Source organism: Cyrtonyx montezumae, unplaced genomic scaffold, assembly GCF_038088225.1.
Source record: "Cyrtonyx montezumae isolate F1298 unplaced genomic scaffold, pur_monq_1.0 scaffold_16, whole genome shotgun sequence".
Classification (NCBI taxonomy): domain Eukaryota; kingdom Metazoa; phylum Chordata; class Aves; order Galliformes; family Odontophoridae; genus Cyrtonyx; species Cyrtonyx montezumae.
Genome location: NW_027071892.1, coordinates 14,426,605 through 14,450,759, shown reverse-complemented (window position 1 = coordinate 14,450,759; position 24,155 = coordinate 14,426,605). Strand labels below are relative to the sequence as shown.

Below are 24,155 nucleotides of genomic sequence, written 5' to 3'. Positions count from 1 at the left end.
CAGATGCCATTAACAGGTCTGGTCCACAGTATAGCATAGCAGGCTGCAGTAAGATAATGTTTGTTAGCATCCAGAGGCTGAGAATGTATCAGAGGTCCAAAGCTGCAGTCCCAGGAGATGAGTCTGCATTAAATACAGGAATAATTAAAGGTGGTATTATCACCCTTGTTTCAACTTCAGGTAATATGTGTATATTGTCAGTAGATAAGCAATACTTAAGTTAGAAACAGTGTAATTACAAGCATTTCTTTTCATCCTAAAATTAGACATTTCTATGAAGAATTAATTCATAGGTACCTTTCAGAAAACAGGTGATTTATAACTGTTTTTGCACAATATATTGCATTTATCTGTAGAAGATGTGCTTCAGTCTGAATGCATGTGCTGGGTTGACTTGAGACTCCCAGGTAAATGCAGTACTTAGATGTTTTGGTAGCTTCTTTCACATGAGATTCAGACTCTGTCAGCCCTGGCACTCCCTGTGGCAGAGGAGAGAGCTGTTTTGCTTCCTCACCTGTTGACCATTGAGATGATGCTGACACAGCAGTGTTAGTTGGTGGAAGCTGGTGTGGAAGCCCCTGCATCCATCTAACAGCTGTTCTGAGTCCTGGGAGCAAGAAACTGTTATCAAGATGACTTAACTTCATTAGCTAAAATATAACTAGTGGGCTAAAATTTGACCAAGACCGTGGTCATTATTGAGAACAGATGTGAAAGATCCCATAACTGTCCAGCTTATGTAGAACAACTGAAAAAATCTGAGTTCTTGCAGTGCTGTCAGCAGCTGCCTCCTGCGGGGATGGAAGTGCTCCGTGAGCCTCTGTGGCACAGGCAGTATGGTAACCTGCAGCGTGTGGCAGAACACAGAGCTGGGGTGGCCTTTTCCTCCTCCACCTGAGGACATCCCACCTGCTGAAGTAAGTCTGGCAGTCATATCCCTCCTGCAGGGACGAGCTCTTTACACACTGAGCTGGGTGGCTGAGCTTCCATCAGTGTGCTGCTGTGCCTCCATTGCTGCCCACGTGTCTGTAGCATTATTGGCCCTGTAAGCCCAAGTGGTGACCCTGCGCTCCCCGCTGCCTGCCCACCACTTCTCCCTCCATTTGGGGGGAAGAGGCCGTGGCACTGCACCTTCACGTGGCTCCTCTCCCCAGACCCGGTGCGTAGTGGCAGAGTGCTGGCACAGGCTTTGGCTGCACACCGCTGGCAGTGCAGGGCCGTGGCCCCAGGGCCCGCCCACACTGCTAATGCGACGTGTCACAGCCGGCTCTGACGGCACCGGGCTGCTGCCTCCACTGCGGCAGCACCTGCTCGGTACGCTTCCAACAGCGTGTCCCTTGGGTGCTCCTCAGTGTGAGGGTCTGCATCCCTCACGGGCTCCTTGTTCCAAGCTGGCCCTGTTGACAGACCCTGGCCCAGCCCTGAGGGCAGGCATTGCCCTGGCTGCCCCCGTGGATGCTGTGGCTGCTCCTGGCTTCTCACAGGTCTGCCATGATCCCCTTTGGGCTCTAGGTGCCTTCTACAGCTGATGGCAGCGGTAAGTCACAGAGAAGGAATGCCAGCCCTGATGGATGGCTGCAGGCTTGCTGATAGTGGCTGCTGTTCTCCTCTTTGGTTTCTCTTGAACCACCCCCACTCTTTTGCTCTTGAGCTCTTCTGTCTCCTCTTCTTCCTCTGCCTCCACGCCACCTCTCTGGCTGTGGCTCCACAGGGCACATTCTCAGGGAGTTAGAGCAGTGTGCAGCAGTCTGAAAGCAAACCTTAGCCAGCTGAGTGCCCTCTGAGTCCCACGTCATCTTTTTTTGCTCACCCTCACCTGCAGTTTGTAACACTCCTTTGCTTCCTCCTGGGCTGTCCTCCCAGCTTTATTTTCTGGCTGCTTCCATGAACCTCTTCCCCGAGTCCTGCAGGCTGTTCTCTTTTTTGAGAGGGGCTGCTCAATTCTCTACTCTTAAGAGCCCTCTGTGCTGGAGGGGGTGGAAGGCGATTGGTGTCCTTTGTCCTGTTTTCACTTTAATGTCCTTCAATTGGGCCTTTTTTGCCAAGAGAGTGAGACTAGAAGTCCAGAATAAAACCCAGTGCTTGGCTTTAGTCCCTTCTTCTTTCTCATGATACTTTTGCAAACCTAGTGTTGCTTCTAAGCTCCTCTCGAGCTTTTTTTGTCTGTCCTGTGGGTATTTGGCACCTAGATGCCACTTAATCCAAACTGCTCTGTGAATTCTTGTCCTTTCTGGTAAAGTTTGCCCCCTGCTAGTAGGGAGCCCTGGGGATGGCCAGGATACCCACACAGGCAGGGAAGTGAGGCACTGCCAGCGCCCAACAGCTGAAGATACAGCTGTGAAGAACCAGGGGAGGAAGTGGTGGGGCTCTTGCAGTGCAGCAGGAGCTTCTTGCCACCTGCTGCAGCTACGGGTGATGAACTGTGCTGGGGCAGCTGTGCGTCTGTGGCCACTTTGTTGAAATGGCTCACCGACCTCTAAAACCACTCCTATGTGGGATGATTGGCAAAAATGTGTTAACGTATCTTTCTGTGACTGCAGGGGACAGAAGGTGGAAGGGAGTATGTTTGGAAATTGAAATGATGGTTGGTGTTAGAGGAAGAGTGGTTGTGAAGCTGCTGTCCTGTGTGTGTGCAGTGGGGATGAGCTCAGAATGCAGAGAAGCCCTGGGTGAAAGCATGGTCCTGGTTTGCAGTTTGAGCTAGCACATGAGTTGGTGGGTCATGGTTCCCTCTCTGGAGAGAAATACCTGCTTTTCACTTGGCTTTCCATGCCGTAGGGCACTGGTAGGTGTTGTTCACTGCATCTTTGTTTCAATAGTTCCCTTCAATTGCCCTCTGTTACTTCTGTAACCTCATCCTGCCAGCTGAAATTGGATCTGTTCTCTATTCAAAGGATTTTCTCTTAGTTCATCTGCACAAGGCATCTTGGCTAGTAACACCCATGGCTTTGAAGTGAACATGTGTAGATTGTAGACCTTACTGAACAAATAAACTTGTCAGATAAGTTAAAAAAAAAAAAAGAAAAAAGCCGCATGTGATCAGTTGTTCTCAGTTACACTGTTCAACAATTAAATATACTGTATCTTGTTTTTACAGCGCATTGATGCTTAATGCCAGAACATCTACTGAAACATGAAGGCCAAAGCCAAAGGGAAGAAGCAAAGGCACGCTGCAGAGAAGGAAGCCTTTCCTGAGGAGTCTGCAGTGAGAAAAAAAGAACTGGTGAAATGCCTGCGACACACAGAAGGGAGGAGTGGGGGGAGCAGGGGGAGCAGCAAGAGTGCTGCAGCCAGAGCCAAGCATCCTTGGAGCAGTAAGGACAGGCATCTGAGGAGACTGGAAAGCAATGAGCGGGAGAGGCAGAGAATGCACAAACTGAACAACGCGTTCCAGGCCTTGCGGGAGGTGATCCCCCACGTGAGAGCAGAGAATAAACTTTCCAAAATAGAGACTCTCACACTGGCCAAGAATTACATTAAATCGTTGACCTCCATTATACTCAGTATGTCCAATGGACACTTTCCAGCTGCAGAAGGGATGGGAGGAGCCTGGGGCTCCAAACTTTACCAGCATTATCAACAGCAGTGTGGGGATGATGATTGTGAGAAACACAGCGTCAGCACACACACGTAGTCAGCTTCTGCCTTCATTCCTTGTTGAGCAGTACGGAGCTGGACGTAAAAATCACCTCTTTAAAACCTCTGCTCCCACTCTTTTTCTTAAAAAGACCAAGAAGTAACTTTCATGGCTGTAGTCTATGCTATGTATAAGAAGTTATCATACATCCTAAGGCATATGAGAGCTTGCACTGCCAGGAAGGACCGTGGATTATACAGTGGAGGTCTGAGCCACCTGACTGCTTGTCCTTGCTGGGAGTCGTGGCTGTAACACTGCAGGCCCGCTGCTGGGAGCTTTGGTTCTTGTGTGTGCTGCGGTTTGACCAGCTGACAAGGAAAGCAGTGCATGTGAAGTTGGCCACCAAATCTGAGTGTTTATGTGTCGGATCAGCGCTGGAGCTCACTGAAGGCAACGGAAAATGTTCCTTTGGTTTTATTGTGTCCCAGAGATGTGTTACAGTACTTAAACTGCACAGTGTGCTTCCAAGTCCTGCAGAGCACACAGACTTCTGGAAATACTGTAAGTGTGACAAAGCTTCCTTAGATGGTGAGCTCTCTTTGGGAGGGTGCAGCCTCAGCATGTTTTTCTTCAATGGATTTCTGGTGCCACTGCAGTACAGTATTAAATGATGCACAAATCATTCACTTTTGCAAAAAGCACAAGAATGTTTTAATGGAGTCTTAAATTGAGCTGCGATTGATTACTCATTATTTGCTCACGAAGCCTGTGGTGCAGCTGGGCTTCTTTCTGTGCTCGATTCTGGTGTTAGGAGAAGTAGTAAATGAAACGAGAGCTCTTACAGCGGGAAAACGAAACCGAAACATCGCACTACAGAGCTCTGCTCACCGAGATGTCCTACGTCCTGAAGCGCAGCCCTCCCCACCGCCACGCCGCCCCCCACGCGCGCTTCGGACTGCACCGCGCTGAGGGAGCGACCCGGCGCTTCTCGCGAGAAGTGCTGCGGCAAGCTCGTCCTCTCGCGAGAAGTGCCCGAGAGCGGAGCGGGAACGGCGCCGGCGCCGTGTGGTAACCTGTTACCACCGCGGTGCTCCCGTGGGAGCGGCCCCGCCCCGCCCGAGCGGTAACGCCGCACTGAGGCGGGCGGTCGCGGCCCCGCAGCGTGGCACGGTGAGCGCCGTGTGCGGGAGGGGCTCCGTGACGGCGCGGGGAAAACGGAACTCACGGCGCTGCAGAAGTGCGTGCGGTAAAAGCGCTTTATTTGGGCGAGGGACGCGGGAATGCGTCCGTGGGAGTTCACGCGGGCGTTATTGCGGCGGTTCCGCAGTGCTCGGATCCGTAGCGCTCGCACTGCGGCCGGGAAGCTGCGCCGTCCTGGGCATTGCAGGAACAAACTGTGGAAATTCACAGATAACAAACTTCACAGATACAGCACTGAGACCACGCTGCTCATCGTACAAAAACGGCTTCGGCCGCAGTCACGCACACAGGGAAAAGGGGTGCAAAGCTCCCAGGGCACTGTGCTCTCATAGCACTTCCACGGGTTACATTTCAAACAGTCACTTCATGTCACAGTTTAACTAAGATAAGTAAAAAACAGGAAAACGAGCTTTCCTGGGAATAAAAAGTGGTTTCTTGTAAGAAAGGGATGCATCAATTACATAATGAAGAGCACAGCCTCCTCCTGAACCTGCTTTAGCACACGGTGACAAACTGCCCTGGGATTAGAGAATTTCCATTGCATTCCTACCAGTATGCAGTCAATCTGATTTAAGAGCTGCTCTTCTCTTTTTGCCATGAAAGCAAACCTTGCAGCCCTGGAGCACAGCCTCACTCCTCCGGTGTCAGATCCCGTCCAGCATCATTAGGAACCTGTACCCCAGTTACTGGGGCTCCCGTTAAGGTGGAGATGAACATTTCTGCTGTGGGATGAACAGTTTAGCACGAGACCGCCTCCCTTTCCAGGACTGAATAGGACACACTGTACATGGTTGTGCTGAAACCAGTGCTGCCACTTCTGGACTGCTCACGGTGAGGCAGGTGGGTAGCTGTACCATAGGCTGAGCTGTATGAAGAACACCGATGTGAGCAGGAGTGACACAACCCAAGCTGTTCAGGCTTTCGTAAGCAGCACTGATGTGAGCACAGTTACGTGACTGCCCAAATGTACAACTGGGACTGTGGGTATGTTCCCAGTGCAAGTCACTGAGCTGCCTCAGATTCAGTTAGATGGATCTCTCTGCTCAAATGTGAATCTAAAGAATAGTGTGAAAGGTGTGCATGAGAGAAAGGCAGGGAAAGGGAACCATAACGTTCATTAAAAAACGAAAAATGTAACGGTCATATGCAAAGAATTTCACATTCATAGGGTTGTGCAGCAGCTGTGGTGAAGGGTCAGAGATGCAGGTTGGCTACGATGCTTGTTCTGACAAAGCTGTTACTTCTATGGAGTCACTTTTATACACGACCTAGTAGAGGCAATCGGTACTTAAATCACCCCACTGCAAATTGCAGTTCAGTAGAATACATTAGTAGCACAGAAACGTCACGTTTCCTCTCGGGCAAAGCGCGCCTGGCTCCTTTTTGGCTTGCCTGCCGCCCGTGCGCAGACCGCCGCCGCGCTCCTCAGCAACGCTCGGCGCTTCCGCGCAGCTCCCGCCCGTCGCGGAGCGGCGGCGCTTTCCCGCCCCTTCCGCCGCTTTCGCACTCCTCGGGTCCCGCGCTCCTCAGCGCTTCGGTGGCGTTCCCTCTGACTGTGATGTGTTCCCATCCGCCCTGCAAAGGATGGATGGAGAAGTACAAACACAGAAACGCCGACCTGCAAGTGCAGTATTTGCTGCGGTGCTTTGTGTGCAAAGCGAGGCGTGACTGCGCGTGTCACTGCCGGAAGAGGGTGTGGTGCTCAGGGCTCACATGCAGAGCAGGGAGGAATCCGCTTTTCTGAACTGGCACTTGATTGATCTTTCCATTATAACTTTCCCCACACGTACCCCGATGCCGTAGTCCCACGCCAGGCCTTTGGGCTCCATCGGCCGGACCCCCGTGCGGTGGCAGACTGTCCCGTAGCTCAGACTGTGACTTCCCTGCACTTTGTCAGCTATCACCCAGACCTCGAGAAAGCAAAAAGAGGCAACAATAGCATTTGTTCTTTGCACCTCTATTCCCAGGCATGACAAATCTAAGTCTGCTTGCCCAGACTGCTCTGACTCAGAGATGCCCAACCGGGTAGCTAGGCTGCAGTGGAAATGGTGCCGGGGGGCACGATGTGGGGGGAAGGAGATGATACACAGAGGTGTTAAAAAGTAGAGGAACAAAGCATTTGAAGGACGGGCACGGCTGTATCACTATTTTTTTGCCACACTGCCAGAATTCAATCACTCAGATAATACTGCAGAATAAAGCCATGCCAGGGAACAGCTCATTACAAAAATACGTTGAGCATCATTTTTAATAACCCGATGGAACGCCAGGAAGCTTAGCACACACCTGGTCCAGCGGCCCCACGGACATCCTGCGGATGTTATTTGAGACGTGGTCCCACGTGGATCCCTGCGGGTAGCTGGGCGTGATGCCCTGCCGGTACCACAGGTTGCCTGTGGAACAAATGCTCCTGGTAGCAGGCAGGGCTGTGCTCCACAGCGAGCGCAGTGCGGGCGCCGCTCTGCTCTCAGCTGACATCGTACAGGATTATTTATTCTAACCTAGGTAAATAATTTAAAGAAAGCCTCACCATTTTTATCCAACGCAAACACCGATGTTCGTCCTACGGAGACTTGCTTTAGCTTTTGCTTTTGAGGTGAAGGAATATGGTACCAGCAGTCTCCTGAAAGTCAGAAATAGGAGTGTAAAACAAGGAGAAAACAGTGTAAGAGTTCTTGGAAATGTCAGCAGTAGAAATGCAGCTGTGCCAGAAGGCTGGGAAAGATGTTGCACTCAGTGCACTCGCTTGTTTTCAGAGATGAACAGTGCTTCTAAACCACCCAACTGAAAAGCAGATTGACTTCTGTAATTAACACAATGCTGAGATTGTTCGTGGCAATGTACTGGAGCTTGCATTGCTTGTAAGATTGCAGCAAAAAAAGTACAAGTATTCACCTGCAGGTTTCTTTGGAGACACTGAGCCCCGGTAGAAGGCAGAGCCATCTCTCGCAACAGCCCACACCTGGAAAAATGCTCCCACTGAGATGGAAATGAAGGGCTGATCCGTTCCCACATGGAGCCAGGATGTCCCCTGACAAATCAGAGATGAATTGGTTAAAAACTCCTTGACACATTATTGGTAACGATTACCAAAAGGGAAAGCCCGAAGCAGAGAAAGAGATTCTAAGTGATAATCCTCAAAGAAACCAAAGACTGAACAGAAACAAGGTCCCTGACTGAAGAGAATCGGATATTTAGCTCTTTGAAATGAATCACTTCATTGATCTGTACCAGGGCCTTGCCAGTTTGATATCTGGAATTCAGGGCCTGCGTGTTTCTCAGTGATGGGGATGGAGATGACTTTCTGTCTCAAATTACCCCTTTCTGGTGGTACAGAACAGTAATCCCCCACATCGAGATTACAACGTGTCTGGCTGCAGATTCCAAATACAAACTGCTGCTTTGCTGCTGTGCTGCCATACAGATGTGTGCTACTGTAACAGATCAGGAGGAAGAGAAAAGAACCATCCCTATAAATGTTTATCCTCTTGAAGATTTTTTCCAAACTCTGACTCATATTACATGGATTGTGCATATATATACAATATAATACAGTACATTACATTTCTTCCCAATTGCAAATACAGCTTCAAATCAGTGCACATTAATCCTCATTTGTTGTTTCAGCACGTTCATGGGGAAAGGTGTGCTCCTGCTGGACTTACTGACAGTTTGCTCCTTCCCGTGTGCCTTACTGGACCTGAGGTTGTTATCTCCATCCCAGTACACAGGAAAGTCTAACCCGTAGGTATGCCCAGCACCCCCAAGCCCCCCTTTAATTAACAAAGTTAATTCTAGCCTCTGAAAAGCCAGTGGACAAACCCCATTGGTATCAGTGGCAATTAGATTACAATTAGAGTTGAGAGAAATTCTATCCCAGGGCAGTTTACTCATTTGGGATGTAAACAGTATTGACAGTGGGGGGAAAAAAAGGGAGCAAAGCTATTAGTGCAGAAAGTGGAAGTAAAGCACTTAATGAGGAGAAATATACAGGGGATGGGATAGGATTGGATTGGATTGGATAGGGTAGGATAGGATAGGATAGGATAGGATAGGATAGGATAGGATAGGATAGGATAGGATAGGATAGGATAGGATAGGATAGGATAGGATAGGATAGGATAGGATAGGATAGGATAGGATAGGATAGGATAGGATAGGATAGGATAGGATAGGACAGGACAGTTCACATGGAAGGGACCTTCAGAGGTCACCCAGGGACAACAGGTCACTGGAAGCAGTGTGGCAGAAACTAAGGTAGAAATGTGGGCAGAAAATGGTCACAGTTAAAGGAGAAGGACTTTCAAATCTGGGACACAAAAGGGAAAAAAATAACGAGGAGCTTTGAGACAGGGCACTGCATGACTGTGCGTGTATGTGTGTAATTACATTAAACACATCAATAAGGCAATAGAAGTAAACAGGGAGCCTTACAGCTGGGTTTTGCTGTGTCACTCCAAGCCTGCAGAGCACGTCTCCTTTGTCACTGATTGCCCACAGTGCTACTGATTCTTCATCATCTGCATCTGAACTGGGAATTATGGAGATGTCCCACAGGGTAACAGGAGGCACTTCCAGCCATGGCCCGTTGGTGACTATCTTACATTTTCTGAAGTAAAAAAACCCCAAACCCATCAGAAGAATGAACTTTCTACAACTGAATTTGTTCCCTGGTCTGTTGTTGACTTTGGTGTGAACAGCCCCGAGGTCCTTTCATGAATTAGGGGGTTTTGGATTTTTTTTTTGTCTTTTTTTTTTTTAATTTAAAATGGGTTAATGACATCTGTTCTTATTTTACTAAATTTTTTTTTTGTAAAAAAAACAGAAGTTACTGCATGAAACCAAGGCTGTCACAGAAGTTTGCAGCCTTTGTTATCCAGTGTCCTATCTCTAGAACTCTGACTGGTTGAGGTTGACCTCAGCTGAGAATTGCACTGCACAGAGGGCTCCACATCCGCTTCATTCCTCCCTGTCCTGGCTGAGGGAATTGCTTTACGACTTGTTTTCTGGGGGGCAAATGTAGCATCCTAAGGCAAGCAGGGAAAAGGCAGTTCTGAGTTAGAGCTGGGTCACCTTGGGACTGGTGCATTTCTGTGAGGAAGCTGCAGCACAGTAGTGCCATCTGGTAGAGAAACTGTATTCAATTCTAGCATTTCTGTGTAGAAAACACGTCCTAAAAAACTCAGGGCACTCCCTGGTCTCCAGTTCTGAAAATCAGGATCCAGCCATGAGCTGTTCCCTATCCGTGTCCAGTTTTAAATGGATAGTTAAAGTAGGAAGAACTGTTCAGGCTTGAGGGTCTTTCTCAATTTGCTTCTTTTACTGCAAGTCCCTATTTCGATGAAATGGATGTTGGTTGGATGGTTGCAAAGCCTGGAACAACAGCAGCTCGATGCTTCAGGGCCTTATAACATACAGTATGGAGGCTGAAACACTCTGCAGCCTCAGTGACAAACTGAACAATGCCTAACTGTCACTTCACAGCCATTTATTAGCATAGTTATTAGATATTCTAGTACAGAAAGCATAGAAAAGCTGGAAAAACAGTAAATGCACAGACTTTGCCTTCTTAGTAGAATAGCAGTTTGCTGTTCTCCTGGTTCTGTGTGAACGTGGTGTGCTGTGGTTTAAATGGGGTTGGGATTATCTGGGGCCTAGTGTATAGCATGTGGGAGTCATGTGTTAAAATGATGAATATGGATGATACATATTTCAGCTGTTATATGTGAATTAGTATGTAGTAGTATACCTAGGCTTTGTTATTCCTTAATAATTTACCACAAAGGAAAAATGGATACAGAGAATCACTAGCTGACTTTTTCCTGCCAGTCCCACAAATCCAAGCAGCTTATCTGCTGTAAAGGCTGGAAATGAACACCACGCTGCTAATGACTCTGAGCTTCTCTACTGGAGGAGGGTTATTCACTATAGGTTTCTTTACTATTGCTCTAGCTCATTGTGTGATGACTCTTCCCCTCGTGACTAAAGGAGGCTGCAGGGGCAGTCAGCATTCGAGCTCAAACCTTGTATTTCTGTCTTAGCTCCTCACCTTGCCCAGCGCCTCCGTCGCACGAAGTCTTTCATGGTCTTGTGGCCATGGTAGGACCTACCAGAACAGATTGAAATACGTGTTCACAAGGATGTCAGGGCATCTCCAATCTCAGAGGCAGCCTGAGAGCACTGTCCAAACATCTGCCCACCCGACAGCCCTGCTGCCCTACCTCCCTGCACATCTCAGTGTTACTGTCCCCATACAAAGGGAGAAACCAAGGCACGCTTGTCCCTGGAGAGGCATGGTTAACATGCAAAACAGCAAATGAGAAAAGGAGAACTTAACGAATGCCTGTGGGGGTTTTAGGCAGAAAAAGGCATCTCCTTACGCTGGAAAGTCTGCTGCATACTGCCAGCCTTCCCGGTCAGTTCCACCCGAAGTACTGAAATCAATGTACCAGTCGGATACCTATCACCAGGAGACAGTAAGAACAGCAAGCACCATCAATATCTAATGTGTCACAAAAACAACAGATTTCAGTCCTTCCCCTTCCACCTCTTGGCCTGCAGTGACTTGCAATCTTCTGCTACTTGCAATATAAATTCACAAGGCATTTCCCAAGTCTCTTTAATTCACCTGCAGATGAAACAATCTGAGCAGAAATGTATTTCCCACCAGATGAACATAAAAGACAGCACCCCAGTGCTTAGTGCTTTTTGATTATGGAAGACTATTGCTGTTGTACAAATAAGGAAACCCAGGTTAAGGATTGCGACGTGCCCACAGGGAAAATCTAAGAGACAGAAACCCCAACTTTGTACCCTACGTGCTAAGCCTTACCTTCTTTGTGAAAAGACTTTTAAAACAGAATTTACCCAAGACCACTGTGGTGAAGGAGGCTTCATATTGGCTTTGGTGCACTCCTGCAGGCCAGATGCATCGCTCCACATGTACCTGTCTGTGGGCAGGCCTCTGCAGAGAGACATGCACAGGGAGTGCAAGGTCATGTACCAAGGCATTGCAAAGGGGAGAGAGGAAAGAACTGGCCTCAGTAGTGGAGAAATGAAAGAAAAGGAAAGTTTTGTGCACTAACAAAGCCAGAACAAACCCCGTGATGTTTCATTTGACATCGGTAAAGAAGTACACTGAATAACTGCTACAAAACAAGACAACCTGCTGCTGTATCCAGTGACTGGGTTCCACCGCTGGTTCTCATAGATGTAAACACATTTCACATCCGACTGCGTGTAGATGTTGTCAGCACTACTGGCCAGTCCTATGAGAAAAAAACCACTGGGGTTACAGTAAAGCGAAAGCTCGTGGATTCTGCAGTTTCAGTTCCATTAGCCTCAGCAGTATTTTTGACTGTTCTGTTTCTTACTTTTAAGCTCACAGTGTCAAACTGCAGTGCCAAACCCTTCCTAATGGGTGGCCTATTGCCTGTACAGCCCTATGTATTAGAAAAGCTAGAGGAAGGTCAGCACAGCTTGAATAGCTGACTCAGCTGGGAAGATAAGAAAGAAATCCGCACCCCACAGGTCAGCCTACCTTGAATGAAGCCCCCTCCGTATCCACCGGTGTAGACCCACACTGTGTGATCGTACCCTATGCCCCACACTATGCCTCGGTTATTGCACTCTATCAGTCGAAGATGACCTCCAACTTGACGCCAAAACCTGCCAGAAAAGTGACAGCATTTTACAATACCCCATACCACATCCATCAGGAATGTATTCTCACCCCCCCTCACCTCTATCTTATCCCGAGGGAAAGGTAGCTTTATTTGCTGTTTGTTTAACAACACTCAGTCAGAGAAGGCCGTGGGCAGTTGAAAGCATTCCCTCCAAAGGACTGCAGTAAAGCTGGAGGGAACTTGTCCGTCTCCTCTGGGAATGGTCAGGCTCTGAATTATTTTGCTTTCCTTTTATTTTATAGCTTATGTTTTGTTTTCTTTTTTGAACTAGTTAGGATGGTGTGGTCAGAACCTGTACCTCTTGACAGCCATCTGCTGCCTCGGCTCTAACTTCATTCTCGTTCTTAAATCCAAGAACTGCCTTTATCTAACAGTAATACAAATGATTCATATATCTGCTACGGAGATCAGAAAAAAAACAAAATGGGGGAGGGTATACTTCTCATCTTGGCAGGTTAATCCTTTTGTGGGGTTTTATACAGCCAGTTGGCTGTGGTTTCAGGAGAAGAATGGGGAAAGTAAAGAAATGGCAGAGGAGTATTTTAGTTAAGGGAATGGTAGGAGATGGCCCACGTTGTCCATCTCCCCAGGTAAGATGTACGAGGACATTTGCTTTGTGGATTTTCCAAATGCTGAAGGTGCTCTGCCCTGAATGAAAAGGGCTGAACTATTTCTGAAGCATTATTACTGAAAGGCACTTTGTGCAGGTAACTCCAGTCTAGGGGTACTTTTTAAGCTGAAGGTTGGCCTTTTACCCCCCAGTTCTCAGGCTGATAATTTTGTGCCTGGAGAGCTCGCAGTCCTGTATTGTCATGGTTGTAACAGAGCTATACAGGAGATGCTCCTGGGCTATAGTGACTGGGGAGAAGAGAATTTCACGTTTCCCGACTCAGATACTGATACAGATGGCAGCCCATGAATGCCTGACTTGATGTGGAAGGCAGACTTGGCAGGATGGCAGCCCCTGCCAGAAGAGCTTCTGAGCCTCTTACATTTGGTCGCACGGCATCGCGTGTGGTCCGGCCTCCAGCTCAGGGCTCGGCTCGCTAACAAAGATGTCTCCTTTACTACTGAGTGACCAAATGGCATGGCGAGAAGGAGGGCCTTGGATCCGTCTGCTTTCACAACAAGACATGGTCAGCAGGGACAGCTAAAAAACAAAAGGCAGAGAACCAGAGTTCCTCTTCAGTGAGAATGGAGGGAATCTGCAGGTTCAGAACAGCACAAAGCAGAGGAGGCAGGAACCTCAGCTGCCTCGGAAAACCCTGAACGGGACTTTTAAAGCACTTAATTTGGGGAGATAGATAAGTGGCTCAGATACTGCAAATGCAGTGCTCAAATTTCAGAGACTAGCTTTTGTGTCTTAGCTCAAAGATAGCCAGCTTGAAATGAAAAATGCACAGAATTACCCAGTCATGCATTTCTTGCTCTGTTGTGGCTGCCAGGCAGATTGGCCATCGCTGCTTTGTCCTTTCAGGGGTGTACAGGGCAAAGGAGTGCTTGGCGTCCTTCAGAACTTCAGCTATAATAGTGACTTCATTCAGGAACACGTGAATATACTAAGGACAGAGAAAATAAATGTGACCAAGGTGAACAAACTCGTGACATTCCTTCCTCAGTGCCAGCAGTTTTGCACTTCAAGACTATGAACACGGCCTTCCTTCCAGGGATAGCAAAGAGTCAATTACTGGTGCAGGAGGAATCCTGTTGCTAAAGTGGAACTCCATTTCCAGACCTATGCTGCCTCTGATTCCTGTCTGTATGCATCAACCCCGCGTGGTTCTTTCCTCACAGCCAGGAACATTTTGGGCTTCCAGAGGAAATCCCGATTAGCACAAAGCTGTCAGTTTAAGCAGTGTGGATGCTTGCTGACTGGGCATTTCTGACAGAGAGTTGACACAGCTCTATCTCAGAAAAGCCTGTGGCTCACTATTACCCTGGGCTACCTTTCAATTCATTCCCAAAACAACAACGTATCATAATTTGCCTTCCTTAAAAACACTTCACAGGATTTTCCTTTGCCATGCATAATTCTTCCGGGGGTCTCAAGCTGAACACACCTTTTTCTCCTCGTGATACATGTAGTAGATGAACAGGATGCTGTCACGCATCCCATCACTCCCGGTGAACTGCTCGAGTGCGACTCGCACGTCCATCCATTTATGAGGCTTCCAATTTCTCCACCACTGCAGCGTCCCAGTTTTAACCCAAACTGACTGAAATGCAAGCACACGTGTTCCAAAGTAAGGAAACTGCAAGGCTTCTCCTCTTCCCAAACACTGTTCCTTGTGACCACAACAAATCTCTGCTGCATGTCTGTATCATCTCAATTAATCCTGACACGGAGTATAGCAGTGTTTGGGACAGACCAAATGAGAACGGACAAAACTGTACAGAAAGGCACTGAAATGACACGTGTACATCCGTGTCAGCACTTCTGCAAAGAGTGCAGTAGCACACTGGTACTAATTGATTCTAGTGTGTCCCTTATTGTAACACAATTTCTGCTCCAACTTTAAGGGGTTTGAAGAACTTTTGCTGAGCTGCCAGCTTCCCACAGGGAGCTTGGTGGTGGAGCTCCAGGAGAGCTGTCACCAGCAGAAAGAAACAGGGAGTACAAAGCTGACAGTAAATTCAGATCAGTGCAGCAGAATTGTATTGTTGTTGTATTGACACCCAGTACTGATAGATGTAAGTGCTCAGGAGACAGAAGTAGGTGTCCTCATTGCTTACCTGCTCAACAGCCTGTTCGTAGTGCCTGAAATTCTCCAGCTCCCGCTTCGTCCTTTCACTGAGCTGCTGAAAGATCTGCTTTCTCCATGCTGCTGTCTGTGCTGGAGTGATGGACAGGGAAAGAGACTGCACAGAGGAGGACAGACCTGGAACAGAACCCAAACCGGTACGTGTCAGTGACCTTGGAATACAGCCCTGTGAAACGGGAGAACATGGTGCTCCTTCAGTCCAGCCCAAAGGATAGTGCTGATTAACACCCGAAATGGGACCTCTGTGCCTTTCAAAACTGAGACTTCTGTCACTCACTGCAGATAATTAGGAAATAGAATGCATTAATTGTTGACACAATTAGTAAATGCTGGGATGCCACAGTACATGGTTTACTTTGCAGATATGGTTATCTTCCCTTATCTCACAGGAATCTCAGTGCTGGCCTCACTGGCCGTCAGTGGGGCTCAGTTCACAATGCCTGAGTGACTTCTGTCTCAGTGGGGATGGTAGAGGGGAGTCAGGAGTTGGGGCACTTGCATCTCTCATGAGAGCCTTTCTCACTGCTTCAGTTATAACTCAGAGCTGTTTTGGGTTCTGCCTAATGTTGCAGTTGCAGCACTCTGATTATTTTACCAAGTTCTTACAGAAACTGAGAGAAAATATCACCCTTACATTTATGCTTCTCAACCCCAAGATGCAGCACTGTCTTCAGACAATGAGCATAACAAAAAACTGCATTAAGAGTGAATGTGTTATCAGAAGTTTTGTACCACGGCTTTGTTAGAAAACAAATACGCAACAAAAAGCATTTTTCTCAAAGAGCATGATGAACTGCAACTGGACACAAGGGTCTGCTGCAGTGACTGCAGTGTACCTGATGGAACAGCAAACCACTTCAGTGGGCTGTGCAGGTCCACCAGGCAGCCCCCCCCGGACACCCAGGCCCACAGCGGGTGCTCATCAGCGCCGTACTGCTCTTCAGCCCCCACAGAGAACACGCCGAGGGACGACAGGCTGGATGTTTCTGCAAAGGTGCCGACGGAGAGGACTGCGTGCCTGTGGGCCTCCTTTAAGTCGATGTTTGTCCACTGCAGTTCTGCAGAAGGAGTTGGATTTGTGGATTTATGGTTTTCGAGGTGAGCTTTCTCGTTAGCTGCTGAAGCAGCAGGGGCTTCTCCGTGATCAGAATCCAGAGGGTCCACAGTCACATGTGCAGGTGCTCCTGAAGTGCAGCTGCTGGCTGCTGCTCCTGGCGGCCGTGTGCTGCCCAGGGTTGTGGGGATGCTGCAGAGCTCCGTGTCCGAGGAAGTGTCTGCATCGCTCTGAACGATCGCGTTTGTCTGGTTCTGAATATCATCAGTAAAGAAACAGCCAGCACTGAAGGACAAATAGACAGCTAACTGTAACTCAAATATGATGAAATAAGACAAGCCCAAGACCACAGAAATCAACACAGCGTTCCAGCTTTAGGAGAGACCCAGGAGGTTTCTCTTTAAGGGTCAGAATCTGTCACTAAGGGACGAGTAACACGAATCTGAAACACAAGAGGAGATTCCAGCAATCTTTCTAGGAAAAAAAAAAAGGTGTTGGCTGCTTACAACTCTCAGGAAAACACTGAAGCAACATCCCATTTTCTGGATCTGAAATAGTAACCTTTTTTAAAGCCCATTATTTTGTGATCTTTGTCTCATCCAGTGAGGGCTTCTACTCTGAGCACAGTGACTTATGGGCTCTGCAGCATGCCAGCCAGCACTCACACCCAGCAGGGACCTACTGCCTTCACCTCTCGAGTAAGAAACATAGTGACTGCGAGGAGAAGGGTAATGCTAAGTGGAGCTTGCACTCCCAAACATTTCCTAGCACTGAAGTGCACAGAGTTGGGGCAGGTATTTCACTGAGTACCTGAGCAGACTTGTTGAGCTCCCCGTCTGAGATCTGTCACTCTCTCGACCGCAGACAATTGCCTTCCACATCTTCCCACTGAGCTCACTTGGTGTGACACCTTGACGAAAATAGATGGTTCTGTCATCACAGCCAATTCCCCAGACCTAGGGAAGGAAAGGGCTTGGTGAAGGAAACGGCGTGGAACATACGTAGGCACTGCATACAGAAAAGGTACAGGAATGCAAAATCTGGTGCAAAAATCTGCCAAGCTCAGGATCTTCCCTTTCTGTGCTTCCCCACTGCTGATATTGTAGTTGCAATATCATAATTTTGTACCATCAAGCGAAGACAGAGTGCACCTGAATGTGTCACACAAGCAATGTGCTGACTGCTATCTTCTGGTGAAGAATGAAGGCCCTGGAGCGTGTTCAGAGAAGGGCAACAAAACTGGTGAGGGGCCTGGAGCACAAGTCTTACGAGGAGCGGCTGAGGGAGCTGGGATTGTTCAGTCTGGAGAAGAGGAGGCTCAGAGGAGACCTTATTGCACTCTACCACTTCCTGAAGGGGGGTTGTGGTGAGGAGGGGGTGGGCCTCTTCTCCCTGATAAATAACGACAGGACGAGAGGGAATGGCCACAAGTTGCGCCGGGGAAGATTTAGATTAGACCTGAGGAAACATTTCTTTTCTGAAAGAGTGGTCAGGCACTGGGATGGCCTGCCTAGGGAGGTGGGTGAGGCACCATCCCTAGCGCTGTTCAAGAAGCGTTTAGATGAGGTGCTAAAGGATTTAATTTAGTAGTTGGGTAGAGATAGTGATAGGAGGATGGTTGGACTAGATGATCTTATAGGTCCTTTCCAACCATGAACTTATGAACTTATGAAGCCCTGCATCTCTTCCTAGCAGCTGTCACAAGGACCTCGTGCTCAGCTGCCCACGTTGGCAGTGCTGATGGTCCTCGCCTGTGCAGTGAACACAAACAGCCCCACAACTGGTACACAGCTGTCTTACCTGGTTATTTAAGCCTACGTTTACCATCATCATTTCTCCAACCATTTCAATCCAGCTTGTTCCACATGGATTATGTGAGTTCACACCTCTTCTAAACCACACCTGCAACAACAACATCAGATGTCTAAGGTTTGCTCCTTCTGTACTGGCAGGCAGACAGCTGAAATTTACTTTCTCCAGTGGATCAGATTCAATCTGGTGAAGATAAATGATTCTTAAAGACTTTATGTGTCAGTTAATTTCTCAGCCACTGGAAAAATATTTGCTCTCACATGTAAACTGTAGGCTGCTTTTTGGTAACTAAATCAACTTCCAAATAGCTTCCTGTGAAGCTGGGGTGACAGAGGGAACGATCAGAGGAATCTTCTCAGTGGAACTGCTCTATAAATTGTCTGCTCTTAGATTAGTTTTTACCAATCAGAAAGTATGCGTGGCCTGGGTACCTGGAAACGTTTCCAGCTGAATGTCTATGTTTAGGATCTGGTCTTATAATGGCAAGCAGCTACGTTAGAACTTGTTGGCTGAAATGTGTGACAGACACGGTATTTGACTGCTTTTGGCAAATCTGAAGAAAAATATATGTAGTGGAAATGCAAAATCACGGCCTGAACAGTGATGGAGCAGCTGGGGAAGGCAGGGCCAGCCCAGGGCAGCTGAGCTGCATGCAATGCAATGTAGCTGAGTGACCAGAAGGGTGGAGCCAGGATCCATCCCTCCCAGCCCTCCTAAGGCAGGCAGTGGAGGTGAGGGGATCTTGCTGGAGATCCCCGTGTGCCTGAGGCCTTCCAAGGGCAAGCAGATTATTTCCTTTGTTTCTGTGTTCATGGCTGCTGCATTTGGGCATATCCTCCCTTGCTGCAGCCTGGGACTTTGCTGCCCTGCTATTATTGCTGCACTTCCCATTGCATTACAGCATTAAATCATACTAGCTTCTCTATTTTTATATAGTGGATTTAATGGCAGATGGAGCAGGCAGGACACAGTCAGGTGTAATGGCACAGTTGACAAGCAGTGCCTCATTAAGCCAGAGTAACTCAGTTATTTTAAACCACTAGACATTTGTTTATCCAAAAATAAATGTCTAAAGTGAGAGCTATGCTATCTCAGTGTGACTGTCTTGATTTATATCAGCTCCTGTGCTTCAGTCATGTAGCATCCTTACGTGCAGGAATCTCATTCATGTTACCCATACAGCGTTGAAGTAAAGAACCCAAAGTTACTGCAAGGTATTTCTGTTTGAAATCAAACGTATCTTCTTTCCAGGGAAGATACACTAGCAAAGGATTTCTGAAGTTGCACACAACTACGTGTGTCAGAAACCAGAAAGTGTTCCCTTGACGAGAGGGGCTGGAATTCCTCAACCCATAGGTACAGGAGCCCAAATCTCCACCACTCCCCATAAAAGTTTACATGCCCGGGTTGGAAAAGCAGATACAAAAAGGAAGTATAAAAACAGAACCAGAGCATTGGCACCTCTTACTTTTTGATCTTTTGTGACACACCATACCACATCAACGCCCACAGAGACATGCATGATCCCATTTTCAGAGCTTGGGGACTCCACAGTGCTCCAGGAAATTCCTGCAGGGAACAAAGCACAGAAACTATTATATATTACTTTCTTGTTTACTGCTACAAAAATCAAAGGAGTTTCCTGGTGAATGTAATACTGCTGTACCTTGAGGGTTATTCCTGTCAATTCCTTCTCTTACAATGGCTTGCCCTTCCCAAAGAGTTGCCCAAAGGAGGTCATAGGGTCCACAGCTGATCTGTGCAACTTCACCAGGAGTGGTGATTAAGGACCACGTGGAACCTTCTGGATTGTGATGGCAAACATCTTCTCTGTACCACACCTAGACGAGTTTAAAAAAAGAAAAATACGACTACAACAATGGAACTATTGAGGCAAGCATGATGATGTCTCGATGGACTGCAAAGAATGCTTCTCCTTTCACAGCTGTCTTTTCTCCCTTTTTAGTGCCGTGTTTGCGCTCTAGCCTTTAAAAATATTTTTTTATGCTGTTGAAGATTATTTCCTTATTTATTAAGGGAGGAGGTGTTTTTACAGATTGGCTTTTATCGTGGAAATGAAGCTGGACGGAGCACGTTCTGTGTACACTGGGGGTTGGACGAGGTGATCTCTAGAGGTCCCTTCCAACCCCCACAATTCTGTGATTTCAAGATTTAAAACAACTCACTTCAATACATGTCAGGGTGTGTTGAAAAACAAACCAAGGAACAAATATACAGCCCAGACATGTTCCTGCTGGAGTGAGAGCCCAGACATGCTCTCACTGAGCACAGTTTGCTGCAGTGTGGATAAAAATTCCATAACCAACATAACCAACTTGCCTTGCTTTAAAAGTATTTAACTCCTTTTCAGTAGAATTCAAATGAGAAAACTCACAGAGTGTGCACGTACCCTTCCTTGTAAAGAAACCACCCACACTGATAAACGGCCGAGGGGCTCTTCAGTGATCTCCCATCCCCCAATCGAGATGTCACTGAAAGGGTCTGGCAGCCGGTCCGGGTCATCGTGTGACACGATCTGAAGCAAGGAGAGGAAGACTGAGCACAGAGGAAAAGCACAGGCTGCCAGACACAGAGTGGGAAGCAGCTGAAGCAGCATGGAGTCATGGGTTCAGCCCCCCGCTAAAGGAAATTTCTGCCACAGAACGCTCCTTAGAGACGTTCTTTCAGTTGGAAATCTGGAACATTATGAACCACAACCTTTGCACATTCTGAGATCTGAACAGAAACGATTAAATTATTAAATTATTCATATAGATAAAGGACAGAGCTGGTAAATGATGCTAAACAGGCGCTGTCTTGAAAGAGAACGCTTGGTCAAATAACCAGATGAACTTAAAAGGTTGCTCTGAAATTTGTAGAGGGGCTGAGCATCTGTCCCCATCTCATTAACATGAAATGTGGCACCTTCCTGCCACACAGTTCTGTGAAAAATCCCAGATTTTCGTTAATGCTTGCACGAATTACAAGGCTGAAAATCAAGGAATCCAGGTCTGTCCTAGAGAGCAACACTAATCAACAGTAAGCACAGGGATGTCCATTTGGGATTTCAGAAAATTCAGTTAATATTGAAAAGATCCCGAGAACCTTCGCCCAAACGTCCCGTGATTTGTATCTCCTGTATCTGATCCACCTCCTGCGTCTCACACAAGAGTTCCATTTCTTATCCTTTGTGTAGGTGCTGGGGAAGTCGATGGCATATGTCCAGCCCTGCAAACACAAGTTTTCTTTCATGAAAATCTGCACCAAGGGAAAGCTTGAAATCTTTACTCGGAGGAATTCTGCACACGAGTCCTTCTTACAAACACAGTACGGGTTTCTGTGCATGTCCCAACAGCCTAATTAACAGATCAGCTAATTCTGTGGAGGATTTACGAATCATGTCCTAATTCCTCTGCATGACATACAGAGAACAAACAAGACACAGTACAGCATTTTGCTTAATCATGATCTTAGAAAGCAGTGATACCAAGCTGGCAGTGCTTCATGGCCTGATCCAAGGAGAAAAACAACTACAAATTTAAGAAGCCTTCAAACAAGATTCTTCCTCGGGTGGTATTTAGTTGGGCTATCTCCCAGAAAGGAGGAGCTCCGGGACGTTAAGTGCTTTCTATAGACCTTTCTCCCACTTATAAGAATGCTTTTAGTTTACAGATTAAGGATTCCCAGAACAGATCTCTTTTCAGTATTGTTCACCTACCCCTTTCTCTGTTGGTTCCCCTCCAATATTCTCATCCACATACCAGTCAGACTCCCACTCCCAGTGTGGTGAAGGCAGTGTGAAACTATCAAGCTGCTGATGCTTGAGCCCGCTCACATCACTCCACTGCCAGCGGTCACTGGGCATTAATTTCTCACAGAAGCCACCAACTGGATTCCAGCGCTGCCAGAAATAACAGAGAAAACGGTTTATTTGGGGTCCCATCACCACGGCGGACACCTGCGAACCCCTGAATCGCAAGTGATGAGTTTGTTTTTAACTAGATGAGAAGATTGATTCTCGGGGTGAATGTGCAAGTGCTCGCGCTGCAGGGCTGCAGCTCGTGTGTTCTTCGTAAAGCTTTTCTGAGTACCAGAGAAGGGCTGGTTGACTGCAGGGCCAGTCCCAACCAAGTAACTTTCAGCTAAATAGGAATGCCCAGTGGTACAGTTTACTACAAACAGAACACTTTTCTTGGTTATGTGTGGCACTGTCGCGTTAGGATAAGTGCTGTGTGGATGGCAGAGGGATTTCTGGTATAACCCACAGGAGAAAGAGGATTAGCACCTTGCCTACACAGACAAACAGCTTGTTTCTACACAAGAAACCTCGTCAAGACCACTACATCAGTAAATGTTCTTGTACCTTAGGTTACGAAGAGGTTTTTTCCCTAAATCTGGCTTTTGTCAGTTGCAGAACAACCTGCTCAGCTCTTCACCAGCACGGTTGGGATTCTTCTTGTGTCCCTCCCCAGTTTTACCCACTATACAAACAGTGGCAAGGTTTGTCAGGTGATGCTGCCCTGCGCGTTGGGCACAGCTTGAGTTTAATTCTGCTGTTGGCTCCTGCAGAATATTTCTTTTTTGTGCTTTCTAGCATCTTGTTTTCCATTTTTCATGAACTAGAACAAAAGCTTACAATAACAGGTAGCCTTTAGATTGGCATTTTAAAGAACATGTTTCCACAAAGGAACATTCTTAAATGGGTGCAAAATTGTGTCAGAGTTAAATTACCTATTAAATTAGTTTGTTGTATTTTCACCTATGTAGATAAGTTAATGTCTGCTCTCAGCTTACATTTGTCCTGCAAGCCCTTGGGAAGCTGTGAAATGTACTGAAGGGAATCCCTACGTTTTGTCTCTCAAATAACTTCTGGTTAAAAACAAAACAGAAACATTTTCTTTCACACACTGTTTTAAAGACATTCTTTTCAAGAATCTTCCATTGAAAGGATCTTAATAACATTTTTATACCAAAAAGCTGGAAATGGACCTCAGTGGAGAGCCCTTACTAGGGAATTCCCTGACATATTAAAAAATGGCCTTTTCTTAAGAATAACGTTTCTGTTGGCTGGAAGTTACATCGGCCATTTTCGAAAGGGAACTGTGCGCACTGTGCTGCTGCTGCTCTGGGGACGACCTTCCTTTGGGAGTTACAACATTAAGAGCAGTGTACTCGGCACATATGTACTCTTCAGAAACACGAGTTATACGATGAGAAAAACACACAGAGACAGCTGACCTAAGGGGGTACCGCTGCTTCACTGTGAAGCATCGCTGAAGTACCCGTAACACTGCACACCTGATTCTCATAGGTTTCTTCCTGGTATCTGATGGGAACATCACCCGAGAACACATAGGTGTACACTTGATGGTCGCAGGCAATTCCCCAGCAGCACTTCTTGACAGCAGAAACACGCTTGAATTCCAGCTGTGTGTCCTTACAGAGCTCCCAGTACTGACCGACCGTTGACAGGGTGTAAACCCTCCCAAAAATGTCAACAGCCCACAGAAGGGAACTGGACGTGGCCATGTCTGAAAGGCAAAAACGAGTGATTAATGCAAAGCTGGCTCTCGCTTCAGATGACGAATGGCAGCTTTCAAACCTGCGTGCTTTCTGAGGGCAGTTAGCAGCGCTAAGTGGAACCTGGAGGCAGGCACAGCAGCATCAGAGCTGCCTGCAGAGTGCGAGCTCCCGCCTTCTGCACTTCTGAGACGCGGTGTTCGGAGGAGAGGCGTGGGAGAGCACGGAGCGGCCGGGCCGTGCTGCGCTGCCGCTGTGCCAGGGCCGCCCCTCCCCCGTCTCAGCCGCGCCGCGCTCCGTACGGCCGCAACTGCGGGAACGACCGCGGCCGCTGCGTGACATTTCGCTCCGGATAACGGAGGCGGAGCTCCACGCGGAGCGCTGCACCCGGGGAGCACCGCCGCGGAACGGACGTTTGCAATAGTGACAGGAGGATGGTCGGACTAGATGATCTTGTACGTCCTTTCCAACCTAATGAACCTATGAGCGTGGGCAGCGCCTCTCACGGCGGTACCGCGGCCGTGGGCTCGCCGCTTCGCACCCAC

At 47.7% G+C, this 24,155-nt stretch overlaps 2 protein-coding genes across 3 annotated transcripts; one reads left to right on the top strand and one right to left on the bottom strand.

Annotated features, from left to right (window-relative positions):
- The first annotated feature begins 772 nt into the window (after positions 1 to 772).
- BHLHA15 (basic helix-loop-helix family member a15) lies at positions 773 to 3,634 on the top strand. Of its 2 annotated transcripts, none has more exons than XM_065733067.1 (2): positions 773 to 917; positions 3,098 to 3,634. In XM_065733067.1, exon 2 carries the CDS (start codon positions 3,134 to 3,136, stop codon positions 3,632 to 3,634), a length of 501 nt encoding a protein of 166 aa, XP_065589139.1. In that variant the 5' UTR covers positions 773 to 917; positions 3,098 to 3,133. The 2 variants fall into 2 exon arrangements, with proteins under 2 accessions (XP_065589139.1, XP_065589138.1); XM_065733066.1 differs by lacking the exon at positions 773 to 917 and adding an exon at positions 1,473 to 1,537.
- Positions 3,635 to 6,202: 2,568 nt separating this feature from the next.
- Positions 6,203 to 23,624, bottom strand: TECPR1 (tectonin beta-propeller repeat containing 1). The gene is made up of 24 exons (XM_065733047.1): positions 23,389 to 23,624; positions 21,809 to 21,991; positions 21,196 to 21,318; positions 20,501 to 20,626; positions 19,757 to 19,931; positions 19,559 to 19,659; positions 18,079 to 18,180; positions 17,089 to 17,234; positions 16,061 to 16,563; positions 15,196 to 15,341; positions 14,523 to 14,678; positions 13,872 to 14,021; positions 13,455 to 13,612; positions 12,318 to 12,445; positions 11,943 to 12,045; positions 11,645 to 11,741; positions 11,158 to 11,237; positions 10,827 to 10,883; positions 9,212 to 9,386; positions 7,673 to 7,808; positions 7,308 to 7,400; positions 7,064 to 7,170; positions 6,568 to 6,687; positions 6,203 to 6,352 (listed from the first exon to the last, which is right to left on the bottom strand). Exons 1-24 carry the CDS (start codon positions 23,617 to 23,619, stop codon positions 6,203 to 6,205), a joined length of 3,546 nt encoding a protein of 1,181 aa, XP_065589119.1. The 5' UTR covers positions 23,620 to 23,624.
- Between the last annotated feature and the right edge of the window lie 531 nt (positions 23,625 to 24,155).